At 44.8% G+C, this 26,280-nt stretch overlaps 1 protein-coding gene across 4 annotated transcripts in view; it reads right to left on the reverse strand.

Moving 5' to 3' along the window:
• Positions 1-26,280, reverse strand: part of NCAPH (non-SMC condensin I complex subunit H) — a 174,402-nt gene that overhangs the window by 66,705 nt on the left and 81,417 nt on the right. For all 4 annotated transcript variants that reach the window (XM_085869963.1, XM_085869973.1, XM_085869956.1 and 1 more), the window contains 5 exons: positions 25,112-25,238; positions 24,838-24,965; positions 20,123-20,312; positions 10,844-10,941; positions 4,937-5,133 (listed from right to left, as the gene is read on the reverse strand). In XM_085869963.1, the coding sequence (XP_085726089.1) occupies positions 4,937-5,133; positions 10,844-10,941; positions 20,123-20,312; positions 24,838-24,965; positions 25,112-25,238 (740 nt within the window). The remainder of the gene's footprint in view (positions 1-4,936; positions 5,134-10,843; positions 10,942-20,122; positions 20,313-24,837; positions 24,966-25,111; positions 25,239-26,280) is intronic.

Raw genomic sequence — 26,280 nt, forward strand, 5'->3', positions numbered from 1 at the left:
AACTCCACATTTGCATATTAATGTAAATGGCGAACTTGTAGAACGTGAAAATATCTTCCTGAATTTGTGGTCACTTTTTGTCTATCTTCTTTGGTTTTCATTTTACGACATGTCAAAAATGGGTGATTTTAAACTTTGGGGGGCTCTGGGGCCTCACTGGGGTAAAATACAGACATAGCGTAAACATATTTGGAGTCCCCTCTTCAAGGCCTATCAGAATCTGTCATTAAATTTTTTCAACTCTCATTTGCATATTTGGCATATTTAATGAGGCGAATCGGCATCATTTTAATCATATAAATTATGCAACGATTTCGACGAAATTAACAACTTAACATTCCAATGGAACCTCGCAAATGTGTGCAAAAGTTTGAGGCTATCGTGTTATCCCTTCTGGAGAAGAAGATGTTTTTAGGTTTTGAAGAAAATCCAATATCGCCGCCATACCACATGACCTACGTCATCAAAATTTTCAAAGTATAAACTTCAGGTGGAGAGTTATTAAATGGATAAGTTTCATTGAATTTCATCCAAGCGTTGTTTTTATTTTATGACATTTCAAAAATGGGTCATTTTCAACTTTGGGGGGCGCTGGGGGCTCACTGGGGTCAAATACAGACATAGTATAAATATATTGGCAGTCCCCTGTTTATGTGCTATCTAAATTTGTCATTCAATTTTTTCAACTCTCATTTGCATATTTTGCATATTTAATGAGGCGAATCAGCATCATTTAAAATCATATAAATTAAATAACGATTTCGACCAAATTAACAAATTCACATTAGCATGGAACTTAGCAAATGTGTGCAAAAGATTGAGGCTGTCAAATTATCCCTTCTGGAGAAGAAAATGTTTTTAGGTTTTGGATAAAATCCAATATGGCCGCCATACCACGTGACCGACGTCATCAAAATTTTCAAAGTATAATCTTCAGGTGGAGAGTTATTAAATGGATAAGTTTCATTGAATTTCATCCAAGCGTTGTTTTTATTTTATGACATTTAAAAAATGGGTCATTTTCAACTTTGGGGGGCTCTGGGGGCTCACTGGGGTCAAATACAGACATAGTATAAATATATTGGGAGTCCCCTGTTTATGTGCTATCTAAATTTGTCATTAAATTTTTTCAACTCTCATTTGCATATTTTGCATATTTAATGAGGCGAATCGGCATCATTTTAAATCATATTAATTATGTAACGATTTCGACCAAATTAACAAATTCACATTAACATCGAACTTAGCAAATGTGTGCAAAAGATTGAGGCTGTCAGATTATCCCTTCTGGAGAAGAAGATGTTTTTAGGTTTTGGATAAAATCCAATATGGCCGCCATACCACGTGACCTACGTCATCAAATGTTTCATAGTATAAACTTCAGGTGGTGAGTAATAATCCTGTAAAGTTTCGTTGAATTTCATCTGACAGTTTTCCCTCCAGATCCGCCACAAAATCGGTCAGTAGAACATAAAAACGCCGTTAATAATAATAATACTAACGAATTCAATAGAGCTTCAGCCATGCTTGAAGCCCTAATAAATATATACATACATATATACACACACACACACACACACACACACACACACACACACACACACACACACACACACACACACACACACACACACACACACACACACACACACACACACACACACACACACACAATCTCGACTTTAAGAAGGCATGTGGTAAAGAGGTTGTTACCACATACCACATATCAGAGGTTGTTATACAAAGTGAGGGCTTGTGGAGTGGCTGGTCAAGTAGCTGATTGGATTGCAAACTGGCTGAGTGGTGAGAAACAAAGAGTGGGTGTGAGTGGGAGGATGTCTTGCTGGGAGTATGTAAGTAGTGGGGTGCCTCAGGGATCAATACTCAGACCATTAGAATTCATCATTTGAATCAACAATTTGGATAATGGGGCGAAGAGTAAGTTTTCCAAATGTACAGATGACACAAAGCTTGGAGGTAAGGTGGATAGCGGAAGTGATGGTGATCAGATTCAGGAAATTATTGATACTAGCATAGATTGGGCAAAAGATTGGCAGATGGAATTTAACCTGAGTAAGTGTAAGGTGTTGGGGATGGGTAAGAACAATGAAAATAGAGATTACAGGATCCAAGGGGTCATTATGGAGCGTGTCACACATGATAAGGATCTGGTGGTGGTAATAGATATGGGAGGTAAGCAGGCAGCACAGCACCAGGCAGCTATAGGTAAAGCAAATAAGGTTTTAGGCTGTATTCAGAGGGGGATCATTTATAAATCAAAAGAGGTGGTGTTAACGTTGTGCAGGAATTTAGTGAGGTCCACAACTAGAATATTGTGTGCAGTTTTGGTCACCACAACTCAGGAAGGACATCGATGCCATAGAGAGGGTTCAACGGAGGGTTACTAGATTGATTATGGGCCGAGCTAGACTCAGCTATGAGGAGCGGCTGAAGGAGACAGGGCTTTATACACGAGAAAGGAGGCGGTTACGAGGAGATATGACGGAGAAGTTCAAGATAATAAAAGGTATTGATAAAATAAGTGCAGATGAATCTTTTAACAGCGTAGACAGTGATAAGACCAGAGGCCCTAGCCTGAGAGTAAAGAAGAGGAGAGTTAAGATGGTGGTAAGGCAGCGGACTTTTACGAAGAGAGTAGTTAATGCATGGAATGGCCTCCCTGGAAAGGTAGTGGCAGCAGAAAAAGTACAAAAGTTTCAATTAGAATTAGATAGGTACCTGGAAGTTATGGAAATAGAGGGGTATGGGGATGTTGATAAGACTTTTACGTAGTTTGAGCATTGATGGCTGATTGCGTACATGTGTATGGAGTGCTGTTGGTGGGGGTCTTGTCAAGGGGGTTTGTGTGGTTGATGTATGTTTTTAACCAAGGCCATGCCCCCTCCGCTGAGGGGAAGAAAAAGAAGAAAAACAAAAAAAACGACAAAAAAAGTAATAATAATAATTTTAAATTAATTCATCAATTAATTCAATTTTCTTCTTTGGATCTTGTGTCGATAAATTAGTATGGTGTTCACGCAGGCATGATGGGCTGATTGGCGTCCATCTGTGTTGCATTTCCTTGTAAATATAAATATAAATAAATAAGTCTGGTGTAAAAATAAGCTCTCCCTTCTGGGCTGGTGCTCCTGCCTCTCACGTTTCTTGGATTCACGCTGTGGAAACCAAGGCATTTAGGATCATTGGTATCTCCAGCGATGAGGAAGAGTCTTTGGGCCTCTCACTCTCTCACCACAGGCAGGTCGGTGGTCTTTCTGTCTTCCAATGTCTCCTCTCCGGTCTTGCCACCCCCCCCCCATTCTGTCTGCGATATGTCCCCCTCCTCCCCCCCCACTATATTTATGCAGGGCGCTCAAGGTCCGCCAACAACTCTCTTCTGGTAAAACTACCAAAACCACGAATCACTGCTCACCTTCACTCTTTCATTCCTCTTTTTTCCCGGCTTTGGAATAAACTCCCTCACTCTGTTCAATCCCATTCTTCCCTCCATGCTTTCAAAACAGCAGTTCACCACCATCTCTTATCACCCCTATCCGAATCCTTGATCTTTTCTACCCCCGCTAATCCACCCCAAACCCACCTCCTTCAAATTCCCTGCTTTCCTTCCTGAAAGTCCCTATAATGTCCATCTTATATTACCCATGTTCCCCACCCCATCCCTCTCCTTTCCACAGATCTCCTAATGTCTCTGTTCCCCACTGTTTTGTCCTTCCCTCTCCCCCCCCCCACCTTGTTGTGTGTTGTGTGTTAGCTCTCATACGAGCCTCGACAGTGTATACAAAATATATATATTTTTTTAATCACAATTTACATTGTACAGCTGTTCTGCAGGACTCTGCAAGTAATTAATATGATTATTGGACGGAATTAACCGATTAACTTGTGGTTATAATAATTTTGACGAAAAATCTAACTTTTATGACATGGAGGCTGGAGTTGGGATTGGCGGAAGATGCATCAACAGTCTAAGGTATACTGATGATACCACTCTGTTGGCAGAAAGTAAAGAGGACTTGATGAAACTGCTCCAAGACAGTGAAGAAGGAAAGTGAAAAAGATGTTTATTATTTGAAGCTCTCCCTTCTGGGCTAAAAAAACAAAAACAACACTAAAATCTTATCGACTGAGAAGATCGACGTGTTCAGATTGGGAGACGATCACGTGGAGGTCGTGTTTAGTTTTATCTTTTAGAGAGAAGTTTAGAGTCTCTAAAAAGTTTAGAGAGAAGAGAGTGTAATGGAGAGAACGATGGAGAGAACGATGGAGAGAACGAACATTTTCCTTCCCCAGTCAGTAAAATGGATTACAACTTTAAATTAATTACCAACAAAACTGTAGGAAATGTCAATGTCAGAATAACAAAAATTAAAGATAAAATAAAGTAAAACGAACCCTCCACTCAATTTAAATCGGTGTATATTACATCTTTTATCATGATGTAAACGAAAATGACAGACACAAATAACTGCCTTCATCTCAAATATAATTAGAGGGATGGAGCACTACATGGTCGGCCATGGATTGCTAACAATAAAATACAACGTTGGCAGGATGACCTCGAGGTATGCCCCACACCTCTGAGACGCCAAGCTTCGGTTTGAATCTCAACCGAGCTATAAAGAACCATCCTGGTGTCTCGCGGGCAGGACGAGGCAATGTGTGTACTTAGTGGTGTACCTAATGGTGGCAATGTGTGTACCTCGGATGGATGTTCAACTGGGCATCCCATCTGCTGCCAGTTAGTGGACATTTAAGATCCTATGGTGTCCTTCGCTCTCGCCTGCACTCTGAACAAATTACAAATTCCTGGTCTAACCTACAGAGGGCATTGCATCAGCAGCACAGTTGTGCCCTCAGGAAATGATACGACTCCGCAGCCATCTGCATAGGAGACAAGAAGAAAATAAAAACATACCGCTTTGCATCAGATGGAGTCTTCATCCAGGGTGCCTTACAGTCATCCACAAAGTCATCGTCAGGAAGATCTTCATCTCCATCACCTTCCACATGATCCCCCCATTCTGCATTCCCATTGTCGTCTTCTTCTTCTCCAGAGAAGTAAGGCTCAATGTTGGGGTTAAAAGTCAGCTGGCTCGATTTCACCATGTGGTCCTGTAACACAAATAAGTGATTCCAAATACAATACAGTATTTGCTTTTTCTTGTCAGACAACTTGGAAACCAAAAAAAAGAAAAAGTGTTGAAACCAATTTTTATTCAATGGGGGTTGTTGAGGGGTTTCAAATGTATGTCCTGAGGAGTTCTGGGAATCCCAGAGGATGTGAAAGGAAAAAAAAGGCAACCGTTATTTACTTTTAATGGTGTGCGCGTGTGCACGGATAAATATGCACCAGGAAGATGATGATTGGTTTTGGGTCATTAATTGGCACAATTAGCCTGCTCATAATTAATCACTTGCAAGTTGTAATTCCATGGAGTTTCTGCATATCTCATGAGATTGTGAGCTGGGTAGGTGACGGTGATGGGCCATGACGTGTAAGAGGAGCCAATATGTTGATCTTTCGATCATGGTTTCTGTGAAGTCGGTGAAAACAAGATCGGTGAGGGGAAAGAGTAATATTCCACCGTTTCGATGAGGTAATGAAGAAATATGTAATGATCGATGTGGGAACGCCCTTATGCTTTTGTGAATGGAGGGGAATGGAGGATGGGGGGGGGACAGAGTTGGGGTTGGGAGGAGCAAAGATGGGACAGAGTTGGGAGGGGAAGGTTGAGGATTTGGGGATGAGGGGGGTCAAGTCGTCGTAGTGGAGGGTGGGGTAGTGGGGGGAAGGGGAGGGGCCTTGAATAGGATGGGGAGGTTGAGGTTTGGGAGGGGGGATTGATGACGGGGTTTTTTGGGGGGAGGGGGGGTTGAGAATTGAAATCTCCTGACAAATGTCACACTCTCATGATGTCTCTCCGAAAGGACCGTCGGGAACCCACCACCCCCTCCCACCCCATCAACTTTCTCAACAATCCTCTGGAAGAAGTCCTTTCATTCAAACTTCTGGGTCTCACTATCTGCCATGGCCTTTCCTGGGAAAGCCACATTTCCAATCTGGCCTCCAAAGCCAGTCGCTGACTGGGAATCCTCCATCGTGCAAAGTCCATCCTCAGCCTACCTGAGCTCCTGACCACTCACAAAGCTTTCGTCTGCAGCCTGATGGAGTACTGCTCTCCCCTCTGGGCTGGTTCTCCTGTCTCCCACCTTTCTCGGTTTCACGCTGTGGAAACCAAGGGACTTAAGATCATTGGTATCTCCTGGGTGAGGCTGAGTGTTTGGCCCTCTCACTCAATCACCGCAGGTTGGTCGGTGGTCTTTCTGTCTTCTACCGACTCCTCTCCAGCCTTGCCCCCCCCCTGCTCTCTCTGCGATTTGTCCCCACCACATTTCCACAGGGCGCTCAAGGTCCGCCAACAACCCTCTTCTGGTAAAACTACCAAAACCACGAATCACTGCTCACCTTCACTCTTTCATTCCTCTTTTTTCCTGGCTTTGGAATAAACTCCCTCACTCTGTTCAATCCCATTCTTCCCTCCATGCTTTCAAAACAGCTGTTCACCACTATCTCTTATCACCCCTATCCAAATCCTTGATCTTTTCTACCCCCGTTAATCCACCCCAAACCCACCTCCAAATTCCCTGCTTTCCTTCCTGAAAGTCCCCATAATGTCCATCTTGTATTACCCATGTTCCCCACCCCATCCCTCTCCTTTCCACATATCTCCTAATGTCTCTGTTCCCCACTGTTTTGTCCTCCCCTCTCCCCCCCTTGTCTCCTGCCCCCCTTGTTGTGTGTTGTGTGTTAGCTCTCATACGAGCCTCGACAGCGTATACAAAAAAAAAAAAAAAATTAATCACAATTTGCATTGCACAGCTGTTCTGCAGGACTCTGCTGGTAATTAATATGATTATTGGACGGAATTAACCGATTAACTTGTGGTTATAATAATTTTGATGAAAAATCTAACTTTTATGACATGGAGGCTGGAGTTGGGATTGGCGGAAGATGCATCAACAGTCTAAGGTATGCTGATGATACCACTCTGTTGGCAGAAAGTAAAGAAGACTTGATGAAACTGCTACAAGACAGTGAAGAAGGAAAGTGAAAAAGATGTTTATTATTTGAAGCTAAAAAAACAAAAACAACACTAAAATCTTATCGACTGAGAAGATCGACGTGCTCAGATTGGAAGACGATCACGTGGAAGTCGTGTAAAGTTTTATCTTCCTGGATTCTAAGATTGAAATGAGTGGAGAATGTAGAGGGGAAATTAATAGATGGTTAAAATTGGGGAAAACAGCAATGTCAGGATTGACAAAGATCTACAGATACAAAGATGTGACAATGCAAACCAAGGAGTCTGGGGAATGTTCTTATATTTCCATTACTTTTTTTGTTTTGGTATACACTGTCGAGGCTCGTATGAGAGCGAACACACAGAAACACACAACAAGGGGAGTAGGAGACAAGAGGGGTGGGAGAGGGAGGAAGAGAAACAGTGGGGAGCAGAGACGTGAGGAGATCCGCAGAAGGGAGAGGGATGGGTCAGGGTATCGCGGACACATTTCCTTCTGTTCAATGTATCCATACAGTTGCAATGTATGGATGTGTCGTGGACAGTGAAAAATAAAAAGGAAGAAGATCGATGGTTGAGAAATGTGATTTTGGAGACGAATGTGAAAAATCCCATGGACTGCAACAACAAGAAGCAAATCAGTGATTCAATTATTATCAATGAAAAGGAAACAAACAATATAAGTACATGTGGAAAGATTATGAAGGCAGATCGGGATTCGAACGGACGACCTGGGTTTGATTCCCCGTCTGGGCTCGATTTTTCCACATATAATTACAAATCGGTGATTAAAGAAATTAGACCACCACCATGTACATGAGAAGAACTAATGTTAAAACAGAAAATGTCATACTTCGGATTCATCATGCGTGCAGAAAACGAAAGTGTGAAGAAGCCAACCATGCTGTGTTGGATTGAGGGAAGAAAAGGAAGAGGTAGACATTGTACGTACTGGATGGATGGGGTAACGGCTGTAAAAAGGCTGACTCTGCTAGAGCTTTGGAAAGCAGTGCAGGATCGGGATGTTTGGAGAAATGACATATGAGGCTCCAAGATACAAGTTAAAAAAAAAAATCCAGATTGTTATGGATCAATATAATATACTTGAACTGTAGATCGTGTAGAAACATTTTATCATGATGGGTTTGGGGGTGATAAAATAAATAAATTGATGATGATTAAAACCCAATATTAAAATAAAATATGTTAAACCTGAAGTAGAATGTACTCAAATATGATACGATTCTTTTAAGTGTGTATCCATTTGGAATTAACATAATTATATTTCTCCTCTGTATATTAAATGTGTAAACAGGTTGAACTTTGCCAGTAAGTTGAATATAAAGAAGAATTGCCTGTCATGTAGAACTATCTTGAGAATTTTGTTTGGAAGACACAAACAAGTTGGAATGTGGATTTGAGAAGGTGTCCAGATGCATTCACGAAGCTCTGGTCGCTTCAAGATAATGTATCTTCCCAGTTTTGGGAGAAGCAGACCGACTCTTAACCTACATAAGATGGAAACTTGTTTTAATGGCCATTAGAGTTGGCGTTTGACGTCATTCTAGCATTCTGTGCGATTAATATGTCTGGGTTTGATATGTGTTCCAACCATTTAAGCAGCTGTCAAAGAAGACTGAAGATAAGGTTCACCTAGAAATTGTCAAGACCGGGCGAACTGGCATCAGCGTCAGAAAATTATAAATAAATAAAAAAAACCTGTGTCTCACTGGAAACTATATAAAGATGAAGATTCTCCGGTTATGTTGAGAGATCTGGAACTAGTATGTATTGTCCAGGATCTCATGTGCTGGCACATATAATCTGTTTGTTTGTTCAATAAATGTTTTTAAATTGTACTGACGTTGTGTATCTGTATCTACAATAGCCTTTAATTAGAAATGTGCTAAAAGGTAACAGAGTGCCTTTCACCACAGTAACCACAATACAAACTTATTTAATTTCATTCAGCTGCAGGCTGTGGAGCCGGGTACGAAGGAGTTTAGAAGTAAAGGAATGTCAAGAAACAGGAAGTGGGGATAATGTCCAACAAATCACTCGACAAAGCTGTGTTTAGGCAAATGTGTACAAGTAATGTGATGACTATACTCCCACAAAAAAGTGGAACGGACTGGGGGAAAGAGTTACAACGATCGATACCACGTACAAGCACATCTACAGAGACAAGGCATGCAGACACCACGACGCCAGGCCTCTGAGTGACCCCGTGTGAGATGCAATAAAAGGATGAGCAGAGAGCCATGCAATTCAGGACGACGACACAATGTGACGTCCAAGCAGAATTTCAATTTAAAACCGGGCTCAAACAGCAAGAAGGTATTGAGTGCTACATGCTAACTATGACTGGTTTAGCAACTCCCAAGCCCCGACTCAACAATCAGCTGCATCCCTGCAGATGCTGGTCGATCTAACCTGTTGGCTGGTTGGGTTCTCGACAAATCTACTGCCTTGCTGGTGTCTCGGAGATGACATCCAAGCAGGCATTTCCAAGCAGCTAATCATACCTTGGACAGAACTGGCTGAATAGTTTGTTATATATATTTTTTTCCCCCAGTTGGTGTGCCTCAAGAAACGACACAAGCTATTTATACACCTTAACACGGAGTTGTCCAAGTTGGAAACTCCCCTTGGGGAGGAGGGGGGGATGAAGTCACCATAACCTCCGTCATGTATCTCATAGTCCCCCTGGCAAATTTGGTTGAGATTGGACAAGAAACAACCAGGTGTACCATGGTCAAACAGACAGACACCAACTTGCGTATTTTAGTGCGATTTACATGAACCATCACAAAAATAGAGGTAATAACTAGAATGGCACACGGTAGTTTACGTTTTGTATCCCAATGATAGGCCGGATCTGCATCCGGACCAAAACCAAAATCTAATCATCAGATTGATCTTGTCATCTGACCAACATATTCACCAAGGTTTGTCAAAAACCATTCACAACTTTTTGAGATATTGTGCTACATATCATTTTTGGCCCTATCTCTCAATGGTGAAGAATGACTTGAAACAATATAGTATCCAGATCCAGATGTGCACCAAAATCTAATCAATTCGTCATGGTCACACACCAAACCTGTCCAAGATTCGTCCGAAACCATCCATAACTTTTTGAGATATCCTGCTCACAGACAAACAAATAAACCAGGGGTGTAAGCATAACCTCCGTCTGTCTACCTTCGGTGGCGGAGGTAAACAGAAAAAAGAAAATCCTTCAAAATGCACTTGTTTAGAAAAATGCTAAACCTAAAATGGGATGATTTCATAACAAATTCCTGTAAGTGCGGCGATACGTAGATCTTGACCAAAATTGGTTAGACATCATGATATAGGATAGATAAGGAGAGAAAGTTAAATAATATACCAAAAGTAGGATGAATAGTAGAAGGCCAGGAGGTAGATAAAGGTCGAGATTGGTAGCAAAACAGCTCAAAAAACAGGGGAGAAGGATCTAATGGAAGCTGAAATTAATGTGGAAAAGCAGAATATCTCACTCAAGACAGGAAAGGGTGAAGAGCTGTGGTTCGAGCTTTATGCTGCATAGCAGTGGGAAGACGAATCATAAAGGTGAAATGAAATGATGGCCACAGTATCAATAATTCAATTTGAATTACTGAATCACAGAGAAACAACGTACAAATGTTCAAAAATGATTGTTTGTTTTGGGCTCAACCACACATGGTATGTTCAACAAACGGTGCATGGTTTATTACCTCGACTGCAGCTTCATCCTCATCGCTTTGTGAAAATGTGAAGAAGGCAAAAGAAGGACAGAGCTCCTTGTTATCAAATGAAGTCTCCAAAAATAGATCTGAAGATTAAAGTAACATACAACATGCAGAGTAACTTATTCTGCATTTCCAAAATAATAATAATAATAATACAAAAAAAACCCCCAAAAACCCGATAACGATGCGATTTCGTTATTACGTAACCACCGCAAACTACAAAGACATCAAAATGATCACAGCATAAAACTGGAAAGGCACTCGGTAGAGCACATACCTCCACCAGGCTGAACAGCTTACGTATTACATCCCACTGAGAGGCCGGATCTGCATCCAGACCTGAACCAGTCTCATCAGCTTGTTCTGGTGTTCCACCCAAATCATCCACCAAGCTTTGTCCGAATCAGTCACAACTGTAATTGTGCGAGATATTGTGCGATATACTGTTTTTGGCCTGATCACTCAATGGTGAAGAATCACTTTAAAAAATTATCATAGCTGGATCTGGATCTTCACCCATATCAAATCTATTGGTCTTTGGCTGATGTTTGTCTTTATCTGTGAGCAGGCTATCTGAAAAAGTTATGGACGGATTCGGATGAAACTTTGTGGAAAGGTTGTGTGTTTGTCAAACAGGGGTGAAAACACAGCATTCATCCACCTTCGGTGTCAGGGGTAACAAAACACAACCCCCCCCCCCAACCATGTTTATAGCAGAGATTAACATCATAGAGATTTTTTAAAGCAGAAAGTGTGAATGAGATGGATGTCAAAATAAAAGGGGGGAAATGAGTAGCAGTACAAACCAGTGTGAAAATCAACAATCCGATCATGCAATGTGTGTTGTTTCATCCATCTTGGCAAGAGCAGAGCAACCATTATGGAATGTGACAGGTTGGTAGCCAAGCACTTTTCCATCGCCTCATTGCAACTCTCACCCAATCTGCCGCGCCATCCTCTCATACCTCTTTATCCAAAGGCATTATGTTTTCGGGTTGTCCGTCCATCCATACGAGCGTAGATTTTCCATTACCGCGATAACTTGTGAACCGCAGAAGAGACTTGGGACTTCAACCATACTTTGGCATAAGTATTAGTTAGGTGACCGAGAAATTGTTACACGCTGGCCAAAAGTGACATTTTTTCACTGAAGCATCGCATGGAACCCGACTGTTGGAAAATCCATGGCGGCAAAAAAAAAAAAAAATTACAGTATGATGTCAATATGATGTCATTTTCACGAATGCATTGAATAAAGTGTGTAGTTCAGTTCAAAGATCATTCGATGGGAAATGTGCTATTTGATCACTGCAACTCCCTCTGGATCATAGGTTCAGAAAATGCCCGTAAAACGTCAAAATGACGTCATAACGACAGAATCTTAACGCTATTTTCACCGATTCATATGTAAAAGCTTAAAATCTAAAGGATTCCTCCCAAGAAATGAACCAGTTTTGTTTTTGCTGCTCAAATTAAATGTTTAGCTCCTGTCACGTTGTTACGGAATCACTGTAATCATGGTAATCACCTCGAGTTGTTAATCACCAAATGATTATCACATGTATGCATTTCTTGATATTATATGCTTAGCTCGTATGTGTTCTCGCTGATCAAACGCCACCGTTTGCTTTCAGGTATAACTAAACATGGCTTCCAATTCTGATTGGCTTCCTTACATAATCTGTCAGATGAAGCCTTCTGAAGACCTGCGTTATCCTTTGAAGAATCGCTTCGATGTTTTCCCAATTGTTTTGCAGAACGTCGCATGGATGACAAGCTCTTGATTCAGCACCCATCTCGGTCAGCATTGGGAATGTTACTGCACAAATACTCCTGGAAAATAGTGCCTCCTGGTATAAATCTCGTCAACGAAAGTTCAATAATTCAATGCTGGAACTTGCAAGGGCAAAGAGACGGAAATAATCAATCGACTCGAAAGACGTGTCTCATCCACAACGTTGGCCCTCTGCAATAAACAAGAGTGTATATTTTCTGTGAGGATGAGTGGTGAAACTTCACAAATTAACTACATTAAATGTGGACAAGTCGTTAAGGACCATGGCCACGGGCATGAAAGCCACAGACCTGCATTAAAAAATATCCGGTGGTGATCTTGTGACTACAAAAGCCAAATACCACCTGAGCTGCTTGAGGAATCATTGTATCAGCTATTGCTCATACCCGAGAGCGCAGACCAGTGTGTCATCTGGAACAGGAGAGAAAATAGCAACGGCACAGACTTTTGCTGGAGTTGTGCATTACATTGAAGATTCCATTGCGGAGGGAACCTATATGTTCCCATTTGCCGATATTCATTGTGCTTATAATGAGCGTCAGAAAGAATTGGGGTTTCAATTTTGGAAAAAACAAAACGTGTCTGAAGGATGAGCTGCTTCAACATTTCGTAGAAAGTGGGGTTCAAGAGATGCTGTGTGACACTCATCTTGTGAGCGACTATACATCAGAAGCCTTGCAATTCAAACACAATATCCAGTCTTAATCCAAGTTGTGTTGGACTGTTGTGTTCCTGGTGAACAGCACTGCTTACACATTTGGTTCATCAAGATCACATATCGGGACAATGAACAAATGCTTGATATAGCCTTGAAGAGCGCCTTCTTTGAACACTGGTATTTCTAAGCAAGCGGTGAATTGGACAGTTGCTTAACGAGCTTGGCGCTTTACGAACTATGAAATTACAATTTGAATTTAGTGAAAGAGGTGAAAGGTTTCACTGGAATTTAATTTACTCTTTCGGAGAACGAAATCACCAAAACACGAAATGAATCTCATTGTTTGCTTTTAAGTCACCTTGTTTTACACAAGGCATTGTCCATATTTCGTGAATTATTTCACTGAAACGGCACGAAATATCTTAGAACGCCAATGTACAATCAATTACCAGAAAATTACACAATCACAGCCATGACACAAACAATGAGCTATTTCACACAAGCCATAGATTTGTAAAAATAAAATAAAATAAATGTGATAAATGCTATATGGTGGCCATTTTGAATTTTTCCATGTGGATTGCTTCAATGTTTGTCAAAATAGAACATCAAGTTCACCATCAACATGTGTTATGACAACAACTTTTTTCAGAAATGTCCATGTGTCTGTACTGCAGCCATTTCAAAAACACGAGAAATTGGCTTCACGCAAACCTGTCTCAAAACCCCCATCTATCTATAATTCCAGTAGTGTGTGTGTGTGTGTGTGTGTGTGTGTGTGTGTGTGTGTGTGTGTGTGTGTGTGTGTGTGTGTGTGTGTGTGTGTGTGTGTGTGTGTGTGTCCGCTGTTTCTCGACAACCACAAGTCCGATCTAATTGAAACTTGCCAGGTATATTGCTGGAGACCTGAGGATGTGCCTTTTCAAGGTTTGATATTAATCGGACAAGTGCCTCCCAAGTTATGGCCATTTATTTACCAAACCAATGACAAGACACGTTGTTGCGTGGGCATGGCCGATGGGGGAAGGGAAGCTCAGTCGCGTTCCCCATTACGGGTTGCAACGTACGGGCTTCCGGATAGTGATGACTTCATGTATTCTAATAATTTCTCGATTTCTTATGCGCATTTATAGATAAACACAATGCCCCAAGTTATGGTCGTTTTCATATTAGACGGTGCATTAGTTTCGGTAACATCAGAGTGAGCTGGTGTACTCTGAACCAGGAAGTAATTTTTTTTCTCTCTCTCTCTTCTCTTCTCTTTTTGTTTTTACTTGCGATGACATTGCGAAAAGGCAAAATACGTTGGTGCTAATTGAATATTTGGGCATTAAAACTAAATTGCGAATAATCGTAACTGCGAATAATATGCGAACTTCCGGGCCACACACATACGGACGGGCACGCGAGAGCGAATAAACGCCCTGTGTGGTTGTTGTTTCTTGCTCGCGGTTTGAATATTTATTTATTAAAAAAAATTTTTATGGGCACGTACAAGTAAGCAAAAATGGAATAAACTCCATCGAATTAAGAATTGAGCTTACAGCCATGGATATTCTTGCTCTCAGAACTCCAGTCAACAATCATGCAAAAAAATTACACTTTTGGCTGGCATGCAACAATCCTTCAATTCTTCTGCGTTAAGCCACCTCGCTATATAGACCGCAATACAAAGATGAACTGATTCGATTTTGGGTTTAAGTTGAAAGGTGAAGGGGCATGTGCCTGATAAATAAAAAACATTTTGTAACCACAATAACTTGGGAACCGATGTTCAATGATTACAACTATACTTGGCACAAGTATGGACTGGAATACATGGATGAACATGAACAGATTGAATTTTGGGTGCAAAGAGTAGAACAGGTCAAAGGTCATGTGCCCTTTGAGAATTATTGTGCAGATCACAACTCGAGTTTGAAGCATGTATGTCTCTGTCTCTGTCTCTGTCTCTCACATAACAGTGGTTTGACCTCGAACAAGGGAAGAGGCATATCTATCAACCACATTCGTGTCAAATTCTACTTTATAGTTTTGTCCTTAATCAGGCCAACCAGTCGACATCTATTCAGCAAGCACCCCCAAAACTCTTCCCAAATGCAGGTTAATTGCTCCCATCTACACTTTTGTACCTCTTCTGTGGAATCGTCTCCCTGAGTCTCACCAATTGGATTCTTCTCCCCATTATTTTTGATTTTCAGACTCCACTCTCCTCTCCTGTCGACTCGCACATAATTTACCCTGTTTGTCAACATTTCCCGTCTGCTTACATGGTCCTTGTCTACTCAACCCACTTGGTTCCCATGCCTGTCTGTATGTCCTTATTTCTGCTGCCTGTGTTCATTCTTTCCACAATTTTCTCTCTTCCCTTGAATGCCAACTCTTTATTGCTCTATCACAGTCAATGCCACCACTCTGTCATTCAACTCTTTCACGAGTCACTGTCACTACTACTAATTTGATGACCTCAATTGAATTCTACCTTCTTGTGGGATGGGGAAAGAGGGAAGTTTGGCCCAAGTCTGTATTGAACCAGCTGGCCAGGAACGACATGCAACCGGCGATGCACACGATTTAGGCAGACTTTTTGAAATTTGTTCAGGGTGCCGGCGATAACTCAATGATGCTTTGCGAAAGACAGCATCATGGAGTCTTTAATAACTAGAACCTAACATGAGAAGACACCCGGCTTAACGTCCATCTGAGAGACGACACACTGAGATGCAATACCTTTGCGGTGAAGCACCAATCCAACAGTATATAATAGGGTCAAGAATCAAAATCAGAGTCAACCATCTGCATCGTTCGTCAGGACTAAATAAATACATCATTAAAATAATAATAGTCGTGGAAGAAAAACATGCCTGAACTAGAACGGCCACTCGGTAGAGCGCATACCTCCGCAAAGCTGATTAGTTTACATTTTGTATCCCACTGACAGGCCGGATCTGGATTCTGACCTGAACTAAAATTTAATCGGCTTGTTCTCATCACTAAACCAACTCATCCACCAAGTTTCATCCAAATCCGTCCTTCATTTTTTAAAGATATTGTGCTGTGTGTCATTTTTGGCCCCATCTCTCAATGGTGAAAAATCACTTTCATTCTCAGAACCAGATCCGGATTCGGATCTTCACCAAAATATTATTATTTCGTCGGTGTCACATGTCCAAGCTCTCCACCAAATTTTACCCGAATCTGTTCACAACTTTTTAAGATATCCTGTGCACAAACAGACAGACAGGGGTGAAAACAACCTCCATCCACCTTCAGTGACAGAGGTAAAAATGCAAGAACCAATATTCTTAGGGGGATACTCGGGACCTCCTGCATACCCGGCCAACTTGACTAGTTCGGACAGAATATCCAAAATTACGGGTTAGTCTCAGGCTTGCAAAAGCAACCTTTCAAAACGAGTTATTTTTCCAACTGTTAAGTGAGACATGATTCATAAGAATAGAAGTTACCTGACACAAATTAAGTTTCAAATCCATGATGGATTTGTAACGTCAAATATTGGTGGAATGTTATTCCAGGATAATCGGTGAAGGTGTTTTGCTAACGGTAGCCCAGCAGGTCACGGCTTGCAAATGAAAGACACTTTTGCTTCCGACATAGAAATGAACATTAGTCATCAAGCCTTGGGAGCAGACTTTCGCAGGACTTGTGAGAAAAGCAGAGAATGTTGTTGCACCCCACCCACACCCCCTCCATCCCAGAAAGGTACCTCTCTGTGCGAATCACATGAAGGCGTGGTACAGCTCATCCAGAAAGGGAATGTTAAGAAGCAGTGTAAAGGTGGAATGCACAAGAAACGCCCAGATCGTTTCGGTTACAAACTTTCACCCGAAGAAATAACAATGAAGAGGATGACGAGGGTGGTGGCTACACAACTTTCATGCAACTGCACGAATACGGTAATTTTGAGACATGTGAACAAAATATACTGATTATAATGCTACCAATGGCTACATGATCTGTTGGGTAAGGTTTTCATAAAAAGTCATTTTATAAACACACACCGAGGTCCATAAAATAATAACAATAATTATCATAATAATAATAACACGACGCAAATGCATTGATGGCTATACCTCCATGAGATGGAAATCTGCATTAGATGTCAACCCACTGTTACATTTGATCTCAATTGAAGGTCGCATGAAAAATGGAGCAGGGAAGGGAAAGAGAGAGGGGAGAGAGGGGAGGGGAGGGGAAGGGAAAAAACGAGGGAAGGGGAGGGGAAAGACAGAGGGGGGAGGGGAAGACAGAGGGGAGGGGAAGACAGAGGGGGAGGGGAAGACAGAGGGGGAGGGGAAGACAGAGGGGGGAGGGGAAGACAGAGGGGGAGGGGAAGACAGAGGGGGAGGGGAAGACAGAGGGGGAGGGGAAGACAGAGGGGGAGGGGAAGACAGAGGGGGAGGGGAAGACAGAGGGGGAGGGGAAGACAGAGGGGGAGGGGAAGACAGAGGGGGAGGGGAAGACAGAGGGGAGGGGAAGACAGAGGGGGAGGGGAAGACAGAGGGGGAGGGGAAGACAGAGGGGGAGGGGAAGACAGAGGGGGAGGGGAAGACAGAGGGGGAGGGGAAGAGAGGGGGAGTCGAGAGAGGGGGTCGAGAGAGGGGGGTCGAGAGAGGGGGGGTCGAGAGAGGGGGGTCGAGAGAGGGGGGTCGAGAGAGGGGGTCGAGAGAGGGGGTCGAGAGAGGGGGTCGAGAGAGGGGGTCGAGAGAGGGGGGTCGAGAGAGGGGGTCGAGAGAGGGGGGTCGAGAGAGGGGGTCGAGAGAGGGGGTCGAGAGAGGGGGGTCGAGAGAGGGGGTCGAGAGAGGGGGTCGAGAGAGGGGGGTCGAGAGAGGGGGTCGAGAGAGGGGGGTCGAGAGAGGGGGGTCGAGAGAGGGGGTCGAGAGAGGGGGGTCGAGAGAGGGGGGTCGAGAGAGGGGGGTCGAGAGAGGGGGGTCGAGAGAGGGGGGTCGAGAGAGGGGGGTCGAGAGAGGGGGTCGAGAGAGGGGGGTCGAGAGAGGGGGGTCGAGAGAGGGGGGTCGAGAGAGGGGGGTCGAGAGAGGGGGGTCGAGAGAGGGGGGTCGAGAGAGGGGGTCGAGAGAGGGGGGTCGAGAGAGGGGGTCGAGAGAGGGGGGTCGAGAGAGGGGGTCGAGAGAGGGGGGTCGAGAGAGGGGGGTCGAGAGAGGGGGGTCGAGAGAGGGGGTCGAGAGAGGGGGGTCGAGAGAGGGGGGGTCGAGAGAGGGGGGTCGAGAGAGGGGGGGTCGAGAGAGGGGGGTCGAGAGAGGGGGGTCGAGAGAGGGGGTCGAGAGAGGGGGTCGAGAGAGGGGGGTCGAGAGAGGGGGTCGAGAGAGGGGGGTCGAGAGAGGGGGTCGAGAGGGGGGTCGAGAGAGGGGGTCGAGAGAGGGGGTCGAGAGAGGGGGGTCGAGAGAGGGGGGTCGAGAGAGGGGGTCGAGAGAGGGGGTCGAGAGAGGGGGTCGAGAGAGGGGGGTCGAGAGAGGGGGTCGAGAGAGGGGGGTCGAGAGAGGGGGTCGAGAGAGGGGGGTCGAGAGAGGGGGGGTCGAGAGAGGGGGTCGAGAGAGGGGGGTCGAGAGAGGGGGGTCGAGAGAGGGGGGTCGAGAGAGGGGGTCGAGAGAGGGGGGTCGAGAGAGGGGGGTCGAGAGAGGGGGTCGAGAGAGGGGGGGTCGAGAGAGGGGGGTCGAGAGAGGGGGGTCGAGAGAGGGGGTCGAGAGAGGGGGTCGAGAGAGGGGGTCGAGAGAGGGGGTCGAGAGAGGGGGTCGAGAGAGGGGGTCGAGAGAGGGGGTCGAGAGAGGGGGTCGAGAGAGGGGGTCGAGAGAGGGGGTCGAGAGAGGGGGGTCGAGAGAGGGGGGTCGAGAGAGGGGGTCGAGAGAGGGGGGTCGAGAGAGGGGGGTCGAGAGAGGGGGGGTCGAGAGAGGGGGTCGAGAGAGGGGGGTCGAGAGAGGGGGGTCGAGAGAGGGGGGTCGAGAGAGGGGGGTCGAGAGAGGGGGGTCGAGAGAGGGGGTCGAGAGAGGGGGGTCGAGAGAGGGGGGGTCGAGAGAGGGGGTCGAGAGAGGGGTCCGAGAGAGAGGGGTCCGAGAGAGAGGGGTTCGAGAGAGAGGGGTCCGAGAGAGAGGGGTCCGAGAGAGAGGGGTCCGAGAGAGAGGGGTCCGAGAGAGAGGGGTCGTGAGAGAGGGGTCGAGAGGGGGGTCGTGAGAGAGGGGTCGAGAGGGGGGGTCGAGAAAGAGAGAGGGGGAAGAGAGAGGGGAAGAGAGAAGGGAAGAGAGAGGGGAAGAGAGAAGGGGGGGGGAGAAGGGGTGTCTGAAGGGTGCATGCGGTCCACCAGCAACAGTCTTCTGGTGAAACAATTTAATTCCAGGATCACTACTCACCTCCTCTCATTTATTCCTTTTTTTCAAACTTGTGGAACCAATTTACACATTATCTTCACTGTCATTCTTCCCTCGAGGTCTTCTCAACAACTTTCCATCAGCATCTCAGATCACTCCCCATACAAAACCATGATCTTTTCCTCCCCAGTTAACCACCTTACTCCCAAGTCCAACTCCTTCCATATTTCCAGTTTTCTTCAGTCTCCATCGAATCCACCCCACGCGTACTCCCCTACCCGTTAGTCCCCTACCCATCCGTTATTTGTCCAAGCCTCCCTCTATTTTGTCCTTGAACCTTGATGTTGGTGTTTCCCCCTCTTTCTACTGTTCTTTATTTTCTGTTGCATCCTGAACCATTCACACATCTTGTTGTTCCACAAACCTCGATTTTGTACACAAAAAAAGAAGTTATATTTGTGAAACCATACCCATAAGATCTGATACATCATTGGTGGAAGAGCATGACGATGTGACCGTGGTTTCCACAGGAAGAGGGATAAGCTCGGAGCCGAACAACAGCTGCCAGCTGCTGTCAGAGCATTCCAAGGTGTTCATGAACAGGCCGGATACACCCTGCTCATCATATGAGCTTGCTGCCTTGTCCAAAAGTAGATGCGGCTGAGCACACACGTGTCAATGTTAGGTTGCCATGTGGGGATTTGGAAAGCAGTTTTTGCATCTATTAACATTCGACCAGCTCAGTTATCAGAGCTGAAACTAGACAAGCATCGTATTACCATTCCAAATTAGATGTAAATGTAAGAGTTAGATTTATTTTAAATACAAGCAGGGGTACCCGGTATTGCCAGGCAACACTGGATCCCCGACCACACCTTCCCACTCCCTCATCCCACAACTTCCCCTGCCTCCTCCCACCAAACTCCATCCCTCCAGACTCCCACCCCACCCTTTTCCCTCTCACCTCCAGACTCCCATCCCACCTCTTCCCCTCCCACCCACTTTCCCCACCATCCCCTCACATCTCCAGACTGCAACTCTGCCCCTCCCAACTCCGTACTCCCACCCTGCCACTTCCCCTACCCGTTCTACGAACAGAAAGAATTAAGAACTGATGCCACCTTTTGTTGAAAAACTGCACCACACCACAATGCAGTATTCATAACTGATGAAAACCTGTGGCTTTACCATAGAGAGTTTAATTGAGAATTATGCTTCCATGCAGGATTTATTTTGCAACTGTTGAGATATATTTTGCTTGAGGGCCATCACAAAGACTGGATGCCTCAGTATGGAGCTTTGCTCAACACATAGTGGGTCGTAAGTAGTATTAATCAGGTTTTGTAAAATGTAAAATGACACTCGTGTTGTCATCAAATTCCACCAAAAAGCGAGACATAAAAATAAACAGTTTCCAACACCAAATATCTGCTCGACTAAAAATCTGCCAAAGTTGAGGCTGCAAGGCTTTCGCACAACAGACATGAAGGTTTCGAGGTGAGGAAGAAATAATTTGTCAAGGGAAACCAGTCGCTCCCAGATTTATTTTAGTGGAGTTTTAAGCTACACGAGATGGCCAAAAGTGTGTGGACACCTGCTCATCCAACATCTCATTCCAAAATCATGGGCATTAATATGGAGTTGGTCCCCCTTTGCTGCGATAACAGGCTCCACTCTTCTGGAAAGGCTTTCCACGAGATGTTAGAACATTGCTGCGGGGATTTGCTTCCATTAAGCCACAAGAGCATAAGTGAGGTCAGGCAATGATGTTGCATGATTATGTCTGGCTCGCAGTCAGCATTCCAATTCATCCCAAAGGTGTTCGATGGGGTTGAGGTCAGGGTTCTGTGCAGGCCAGTCAAGTTCTTTCACACCGATCTCAACAAACCATTTCTGTATGGACCTCGCTTTGTGCACGGGGGCATTGGCATGCTGAAACAGGGAAGGGCCTTCCCCAAACCATTGCCACAAAGTTGGAAGCACAGAATCATCTGGAATATCACTGCATGCTGCAGCATTAAGATTTCCCTTCACTGGAACTAAAGGGCCTATCCCAAACCAAGAAAAACAGCCCCAGACCATTAATCCTCCTCCACCAAACTTTGCAGGTGGCACAATGCATTTGGGCAGGTAACATTCTACAGGCATCCACCAAACCCAGATTCGTCCATCGGTCTGTCAGATGGTGAAGAACGATTCATCACTCCAGAGTCCAATAGCGGTGAGCTTGACACCAGTCCAGCAGACGCTTGGCATTGCGCATGATAATCTTCGGCTTGTGTGTGGCTGCTCGGCCATGGAAACCCATTTTATGAAGCTCGTGACGAACCGTGCTCGTGCTGACGTTTCTTCCAGTCAGTTTGGAACTCAGTTGTGAGTGTTGCAACCGACGACATTGATTTTTCCGCACAACACGCTCAAGCACTCGGCGATCCTGTTCTGTGAGCTTTGTGGCCGACCACGTCACGGTTGAGCTATTGTTGCTCCAAGACATTTCCACTTCACAATAACAACACTTACAGTTGATTGGGGGCAGCTTAACATCAGGTCAGGTATGGGAGCATGCGCCAGAGCAGCGCGTCGCTGCGTCCACTTTCCACCGGTACTCCAGGGGCCTCTGTCTCGCCATCCCCAGGCAGATGCCTGGCCCATCCATTGGCCTCCTCCATTCATGAGACTCACTCACTGAGAGAATCTGGTGAGCAGGATCAGGGTCAGGAAAACGAGCCACATGACCATGCAGACGAAGCCGACACTCACGGATGATGCAGGTAACAAATCTCATACAAGTCTCTCTCAGCAACCTTTCGTTGGACACAAAGTCCAACCAGCGACAGCCAAGGATTCTCCGAAGAGACCTGGTACCAAAGGAATTAAGTCTCCATCTCAGATTCCGAGTCAGAGTCCAAGTCTCACACCCGCAGAGCAAGACTGGAAGCACCAAGGACCTGAAGACTCAGACTTTCGTCCTCCCGCACAGGTACCGGCAGCGCCACACCCTATGATACGGCCCGACCCAGACGTCTGTTGACCTCGGACTCACAGCCGGCAGAGACATGAATATCACTGCCAAGAAAAGTGAATCTCTCCGTAACCTCAGCATCCTCACCACAAACAGGTATAGACAAGATAGCAGTTTCCAAGATGTCATTGAAAGCCGAGATCTTAGTTTTGACCGAGGAAACCCGTAATCCCAGTGGCTCAGCCTCCTCATTCAGCACCTCGAGGGCCCACAAAAGGATATCTAGAGTCTCTGCAAAAATGACTGCATCTTGTGTGAAATCAAGATCAGAGATCTTGAGATTCCCAAATGATGAACCACAGTTTGATTTTTCTGACATCCTCCCCAGAATCCAATCCATACAAGTGCTGAAAAGTGTGGGGGCCAGTGCATACCCCTGATGAACTCCAGAAACAACTGGAAATAAGTCAGACATGGTACCACATCTCACAGCACTCCCAGTACCAGAGTAGAGTTCAGACATCAGATCGATCAGTTTTGGTGGCACCTCACGAAGACCAAGAATCCTCCAGAGGGCATCCCGATTCACTGAATCGAACGCTTTGCAGAGATAAACATAGGCTGCGAGCAGCCCCTGGCGAAACCCTCGTCTGCATTCAGTGATGACCTGAAGAGCAAGGATACAGTCAATCGTTTACCTCTTTGGTGTAAAGCCTGACTGCTCTGGATGCTGGTGCTCAAGCAGATGGTGGCGAACCCTATCAAGAATTATCTGAGCAAAGACCCTGCCCGGCACTGAGAGCAGCGTCACCCCTCGGTAGTTGTTTCAGTCCTGGCGATCACCCTTCCCTTTCCAGAGAGGGACAAAAAGGCCCCTCTTCCAGTCAGTTAGGATGATGCCTGTGTTCCAGGCAGAGCACAGAACTGCATGCAATGACACGAGTGCAGCATTTCCACCAGCCTTGAGAAGTTCAGCATGGATGCCACAGATCCCAGGAGCTTCACCTTATTTTAACTGGTTCACCACAGCCTGTGTTTCCACAAGCGAAGGTGGATCACAGTTGATTGGAGGGTCAGCAATATGGATAGCAACACCCCTGACGTCCAACTCAACAGCTGGTGGATCAGCCTGGTACAGCCGCTCAAAGTAACCGGCCCAGCGGGCCTTCACTTCAGACTCCTCTGTCAAGAGCGCACCGCCCTCTGCTCTAACTGCAGTACACTGAGGGACGGGCTTGGCAGAACTGCAGCTCTTGCAGGGCAGAAATTTGATGAACTGAATTGTTGGAAAGGTGGCATCCCATGATGGTGCCACAATGAAAGTCGGTGAGCACTTCAGTATGGCACATTCATTCTACCTCCAATGTTTGTCTCTGGAGATAGCATGGCTGCGTGCTCGATTTCATACACCTGTCAGCAATGGGAACGTGTGGCTGAAATAGCCGAATCCACCCATTTGAATGGGTGTCCACATACTTTTGGCCATGTCGTGTATGTCAGGGGAGGTGAAAAATGATATTAAATGTCGAGATGAAGCCACATGGGAGGAAGAAAGTGCGAACATTGTAAACTTCCCTTCATCAAAGCAAAATCCTTTACAGTTGTAAAACGCCATTTTTAAAACCATACACCTTGAAAGGAAGGCATGGCGATTGCAAATATTATGCAACACTTACGCAAGAAAATGGCAAATATATTATTTCATTGATTTATACAGTAATAGTGCATGGAGTCAGGCAGCTGTCCAGTCAATGGGTGGAAGACACAGCTCGGCGAATGAGATAAGCTGGCCTTTGCCAGTGTTATGTGTCACGTGATTGCTGTTAGCCAATCGGATTGTATGTCAATATATAAATGAAATAAAATGGAAAAGTAGGCTTTAAAATAAATGATAAAAGAAAAAGAAGGCTTTCAAGGCTGAGGTAATGGATGAAAATACCCTGAAGACAATCAGGTCTGTGTGCCAAATTTGTGTTGATCTGTGTGCCAAATTTAGTGGTTGTCGACCCAGTGGTCTTTGCAAAAAATGTGAAAAAAAGAGAGAAAGAGAGAAAGAGAGAAAGAGAGAAAGAGAGAAAGAGAGAAAGAGAGAAAGAGAGAAAGAGAGACAGACGAACAACAAATTTTATTCATTGGACAAGAAAAACCAATGTAGTGTAATGAAATGGTAGTCCCTTCACCACCCCTACACCGAGAGGCCCCACTTCCCACAATGCACAGCACCTCGACCACATCCAGCTTCGTGAGTGTAATACTGCTCAAATTCTCCTCGATGTTGCTGGACGTATGCTTCTTCTTTTTCTGTCGTTTTTGCTTCTCTGTTGTTGGACTTGCCAAGGAAGAGTCTTCAGCTGTGAAAACAAATTGGACCCGATCAGAGCGAGCCCCAAAGCCTCTTTTTACCATTACATGGTTCTTCCAAGAAACAAATTTCGAGCCAAATTCACAAAATTCCAAACAAAGACATTCAACTGTAGATAAAATTACATTTTCTTACCATCACTACCCTGTGTTGGCACTGCCTCACGGCCAAGGCCTCCAAGCATTTTGTAAGCTTCCGAGTGGACGGCATCCACCCTTACTGCATAGATCTTCGCACTCGCATCCAAGGTTCCTGCAGCCATCTGAAGATCACAAAACAATGTTTGTAATGATTGGTAATCTGAGAGCAAGAGAATGAACGATCACACATCACCCTCAGAAGAGAAAGCGCATCGAGCATGGGCAGGCAAAATGTCTGCGATGTGAACGAGGATGCCACAGCCATTTCCATTTCCAGTTTCTTTCTTATTGGCAAATGCCTGTTATAGTCGGCCGGCCAACAGACCAAAAATGCTCTCAGCTTGGCATTTTTTTGTAGAAGCTGGCAATCAAAAAGATTTTGTAGCATCTTTGGAATACCATGCTGAACGACATGGGATGGATGCCAAGCTCAAATTTGCATATTTTTGGACTTGGTCAGTTTTGACCAAATATGGCAAAAATGACAATTTTTCACTTTTAATCAAATTTAATCCACAATTCACATGCGTTCAGAAAAATAGAAGTATCTGTGCAAGAGTCGCACAAGATTGAGCACATCTATTGTTTTTAAGTTTTGACAAAAGAGAAGAATTTGAAAGGCAGACTCCTGTTTTTCTTGATTTCACTTTTTAAAGCAAAACGGGTCAATTTCAGGAAAGGAATGAAGTGTCATAACAAGTGGGTAAATCTGAATACTCTATTCCAGAAAGTTGATATTCAATTAAACTTGTTAAGAATAATTTTTCATCTTCGTAGATTCAATATATATTTTACGAATTTGGAATTCAATTGCACACAACATACAGGTTCCCTTAGTCAGCTATGTCGATAAGTGCATGTTCCCTAGATAGCTCACCTTCCATTGTTTAAATGTTTTGAAATTGATTAGATGCGCTGCGGATCGATTTAATAGTTAGGGAGCGAACAATGGAGACGTCCCTCCCCCTCTTCTGCAAAGAGGAAGAAGAACCCTGCGGTGACATCAACAACTCCCTCCAACCCGTGGTTGAGCGGGGGGTGGATCACGAGGGCATGAGTCACGCCGGGTGCGGGGGAGGGGGTGCAAAGGATAAAGAGGACATCTTTTCTTTGTTCAAAAAAAAAGAGTTCGTGGGAGTCCCGTTGTAGGGCTGAGTTCGTGGG

This window comes from Eptatretus burgeri, chromosome 1 (assembly GCF_056783735.1).
Source record: "Eptatretus burgeri isolate ZD-2024b chromosome 1, Ebu_testis_v1, whole genome shotgun sequence".
Classification (NCBI taxonomy): Eukaryota; Metazoa; Chordata; class Myxini; order Myxiniformes; family Myxinidae; genus Eptatretus; species Eptatretus burgeri.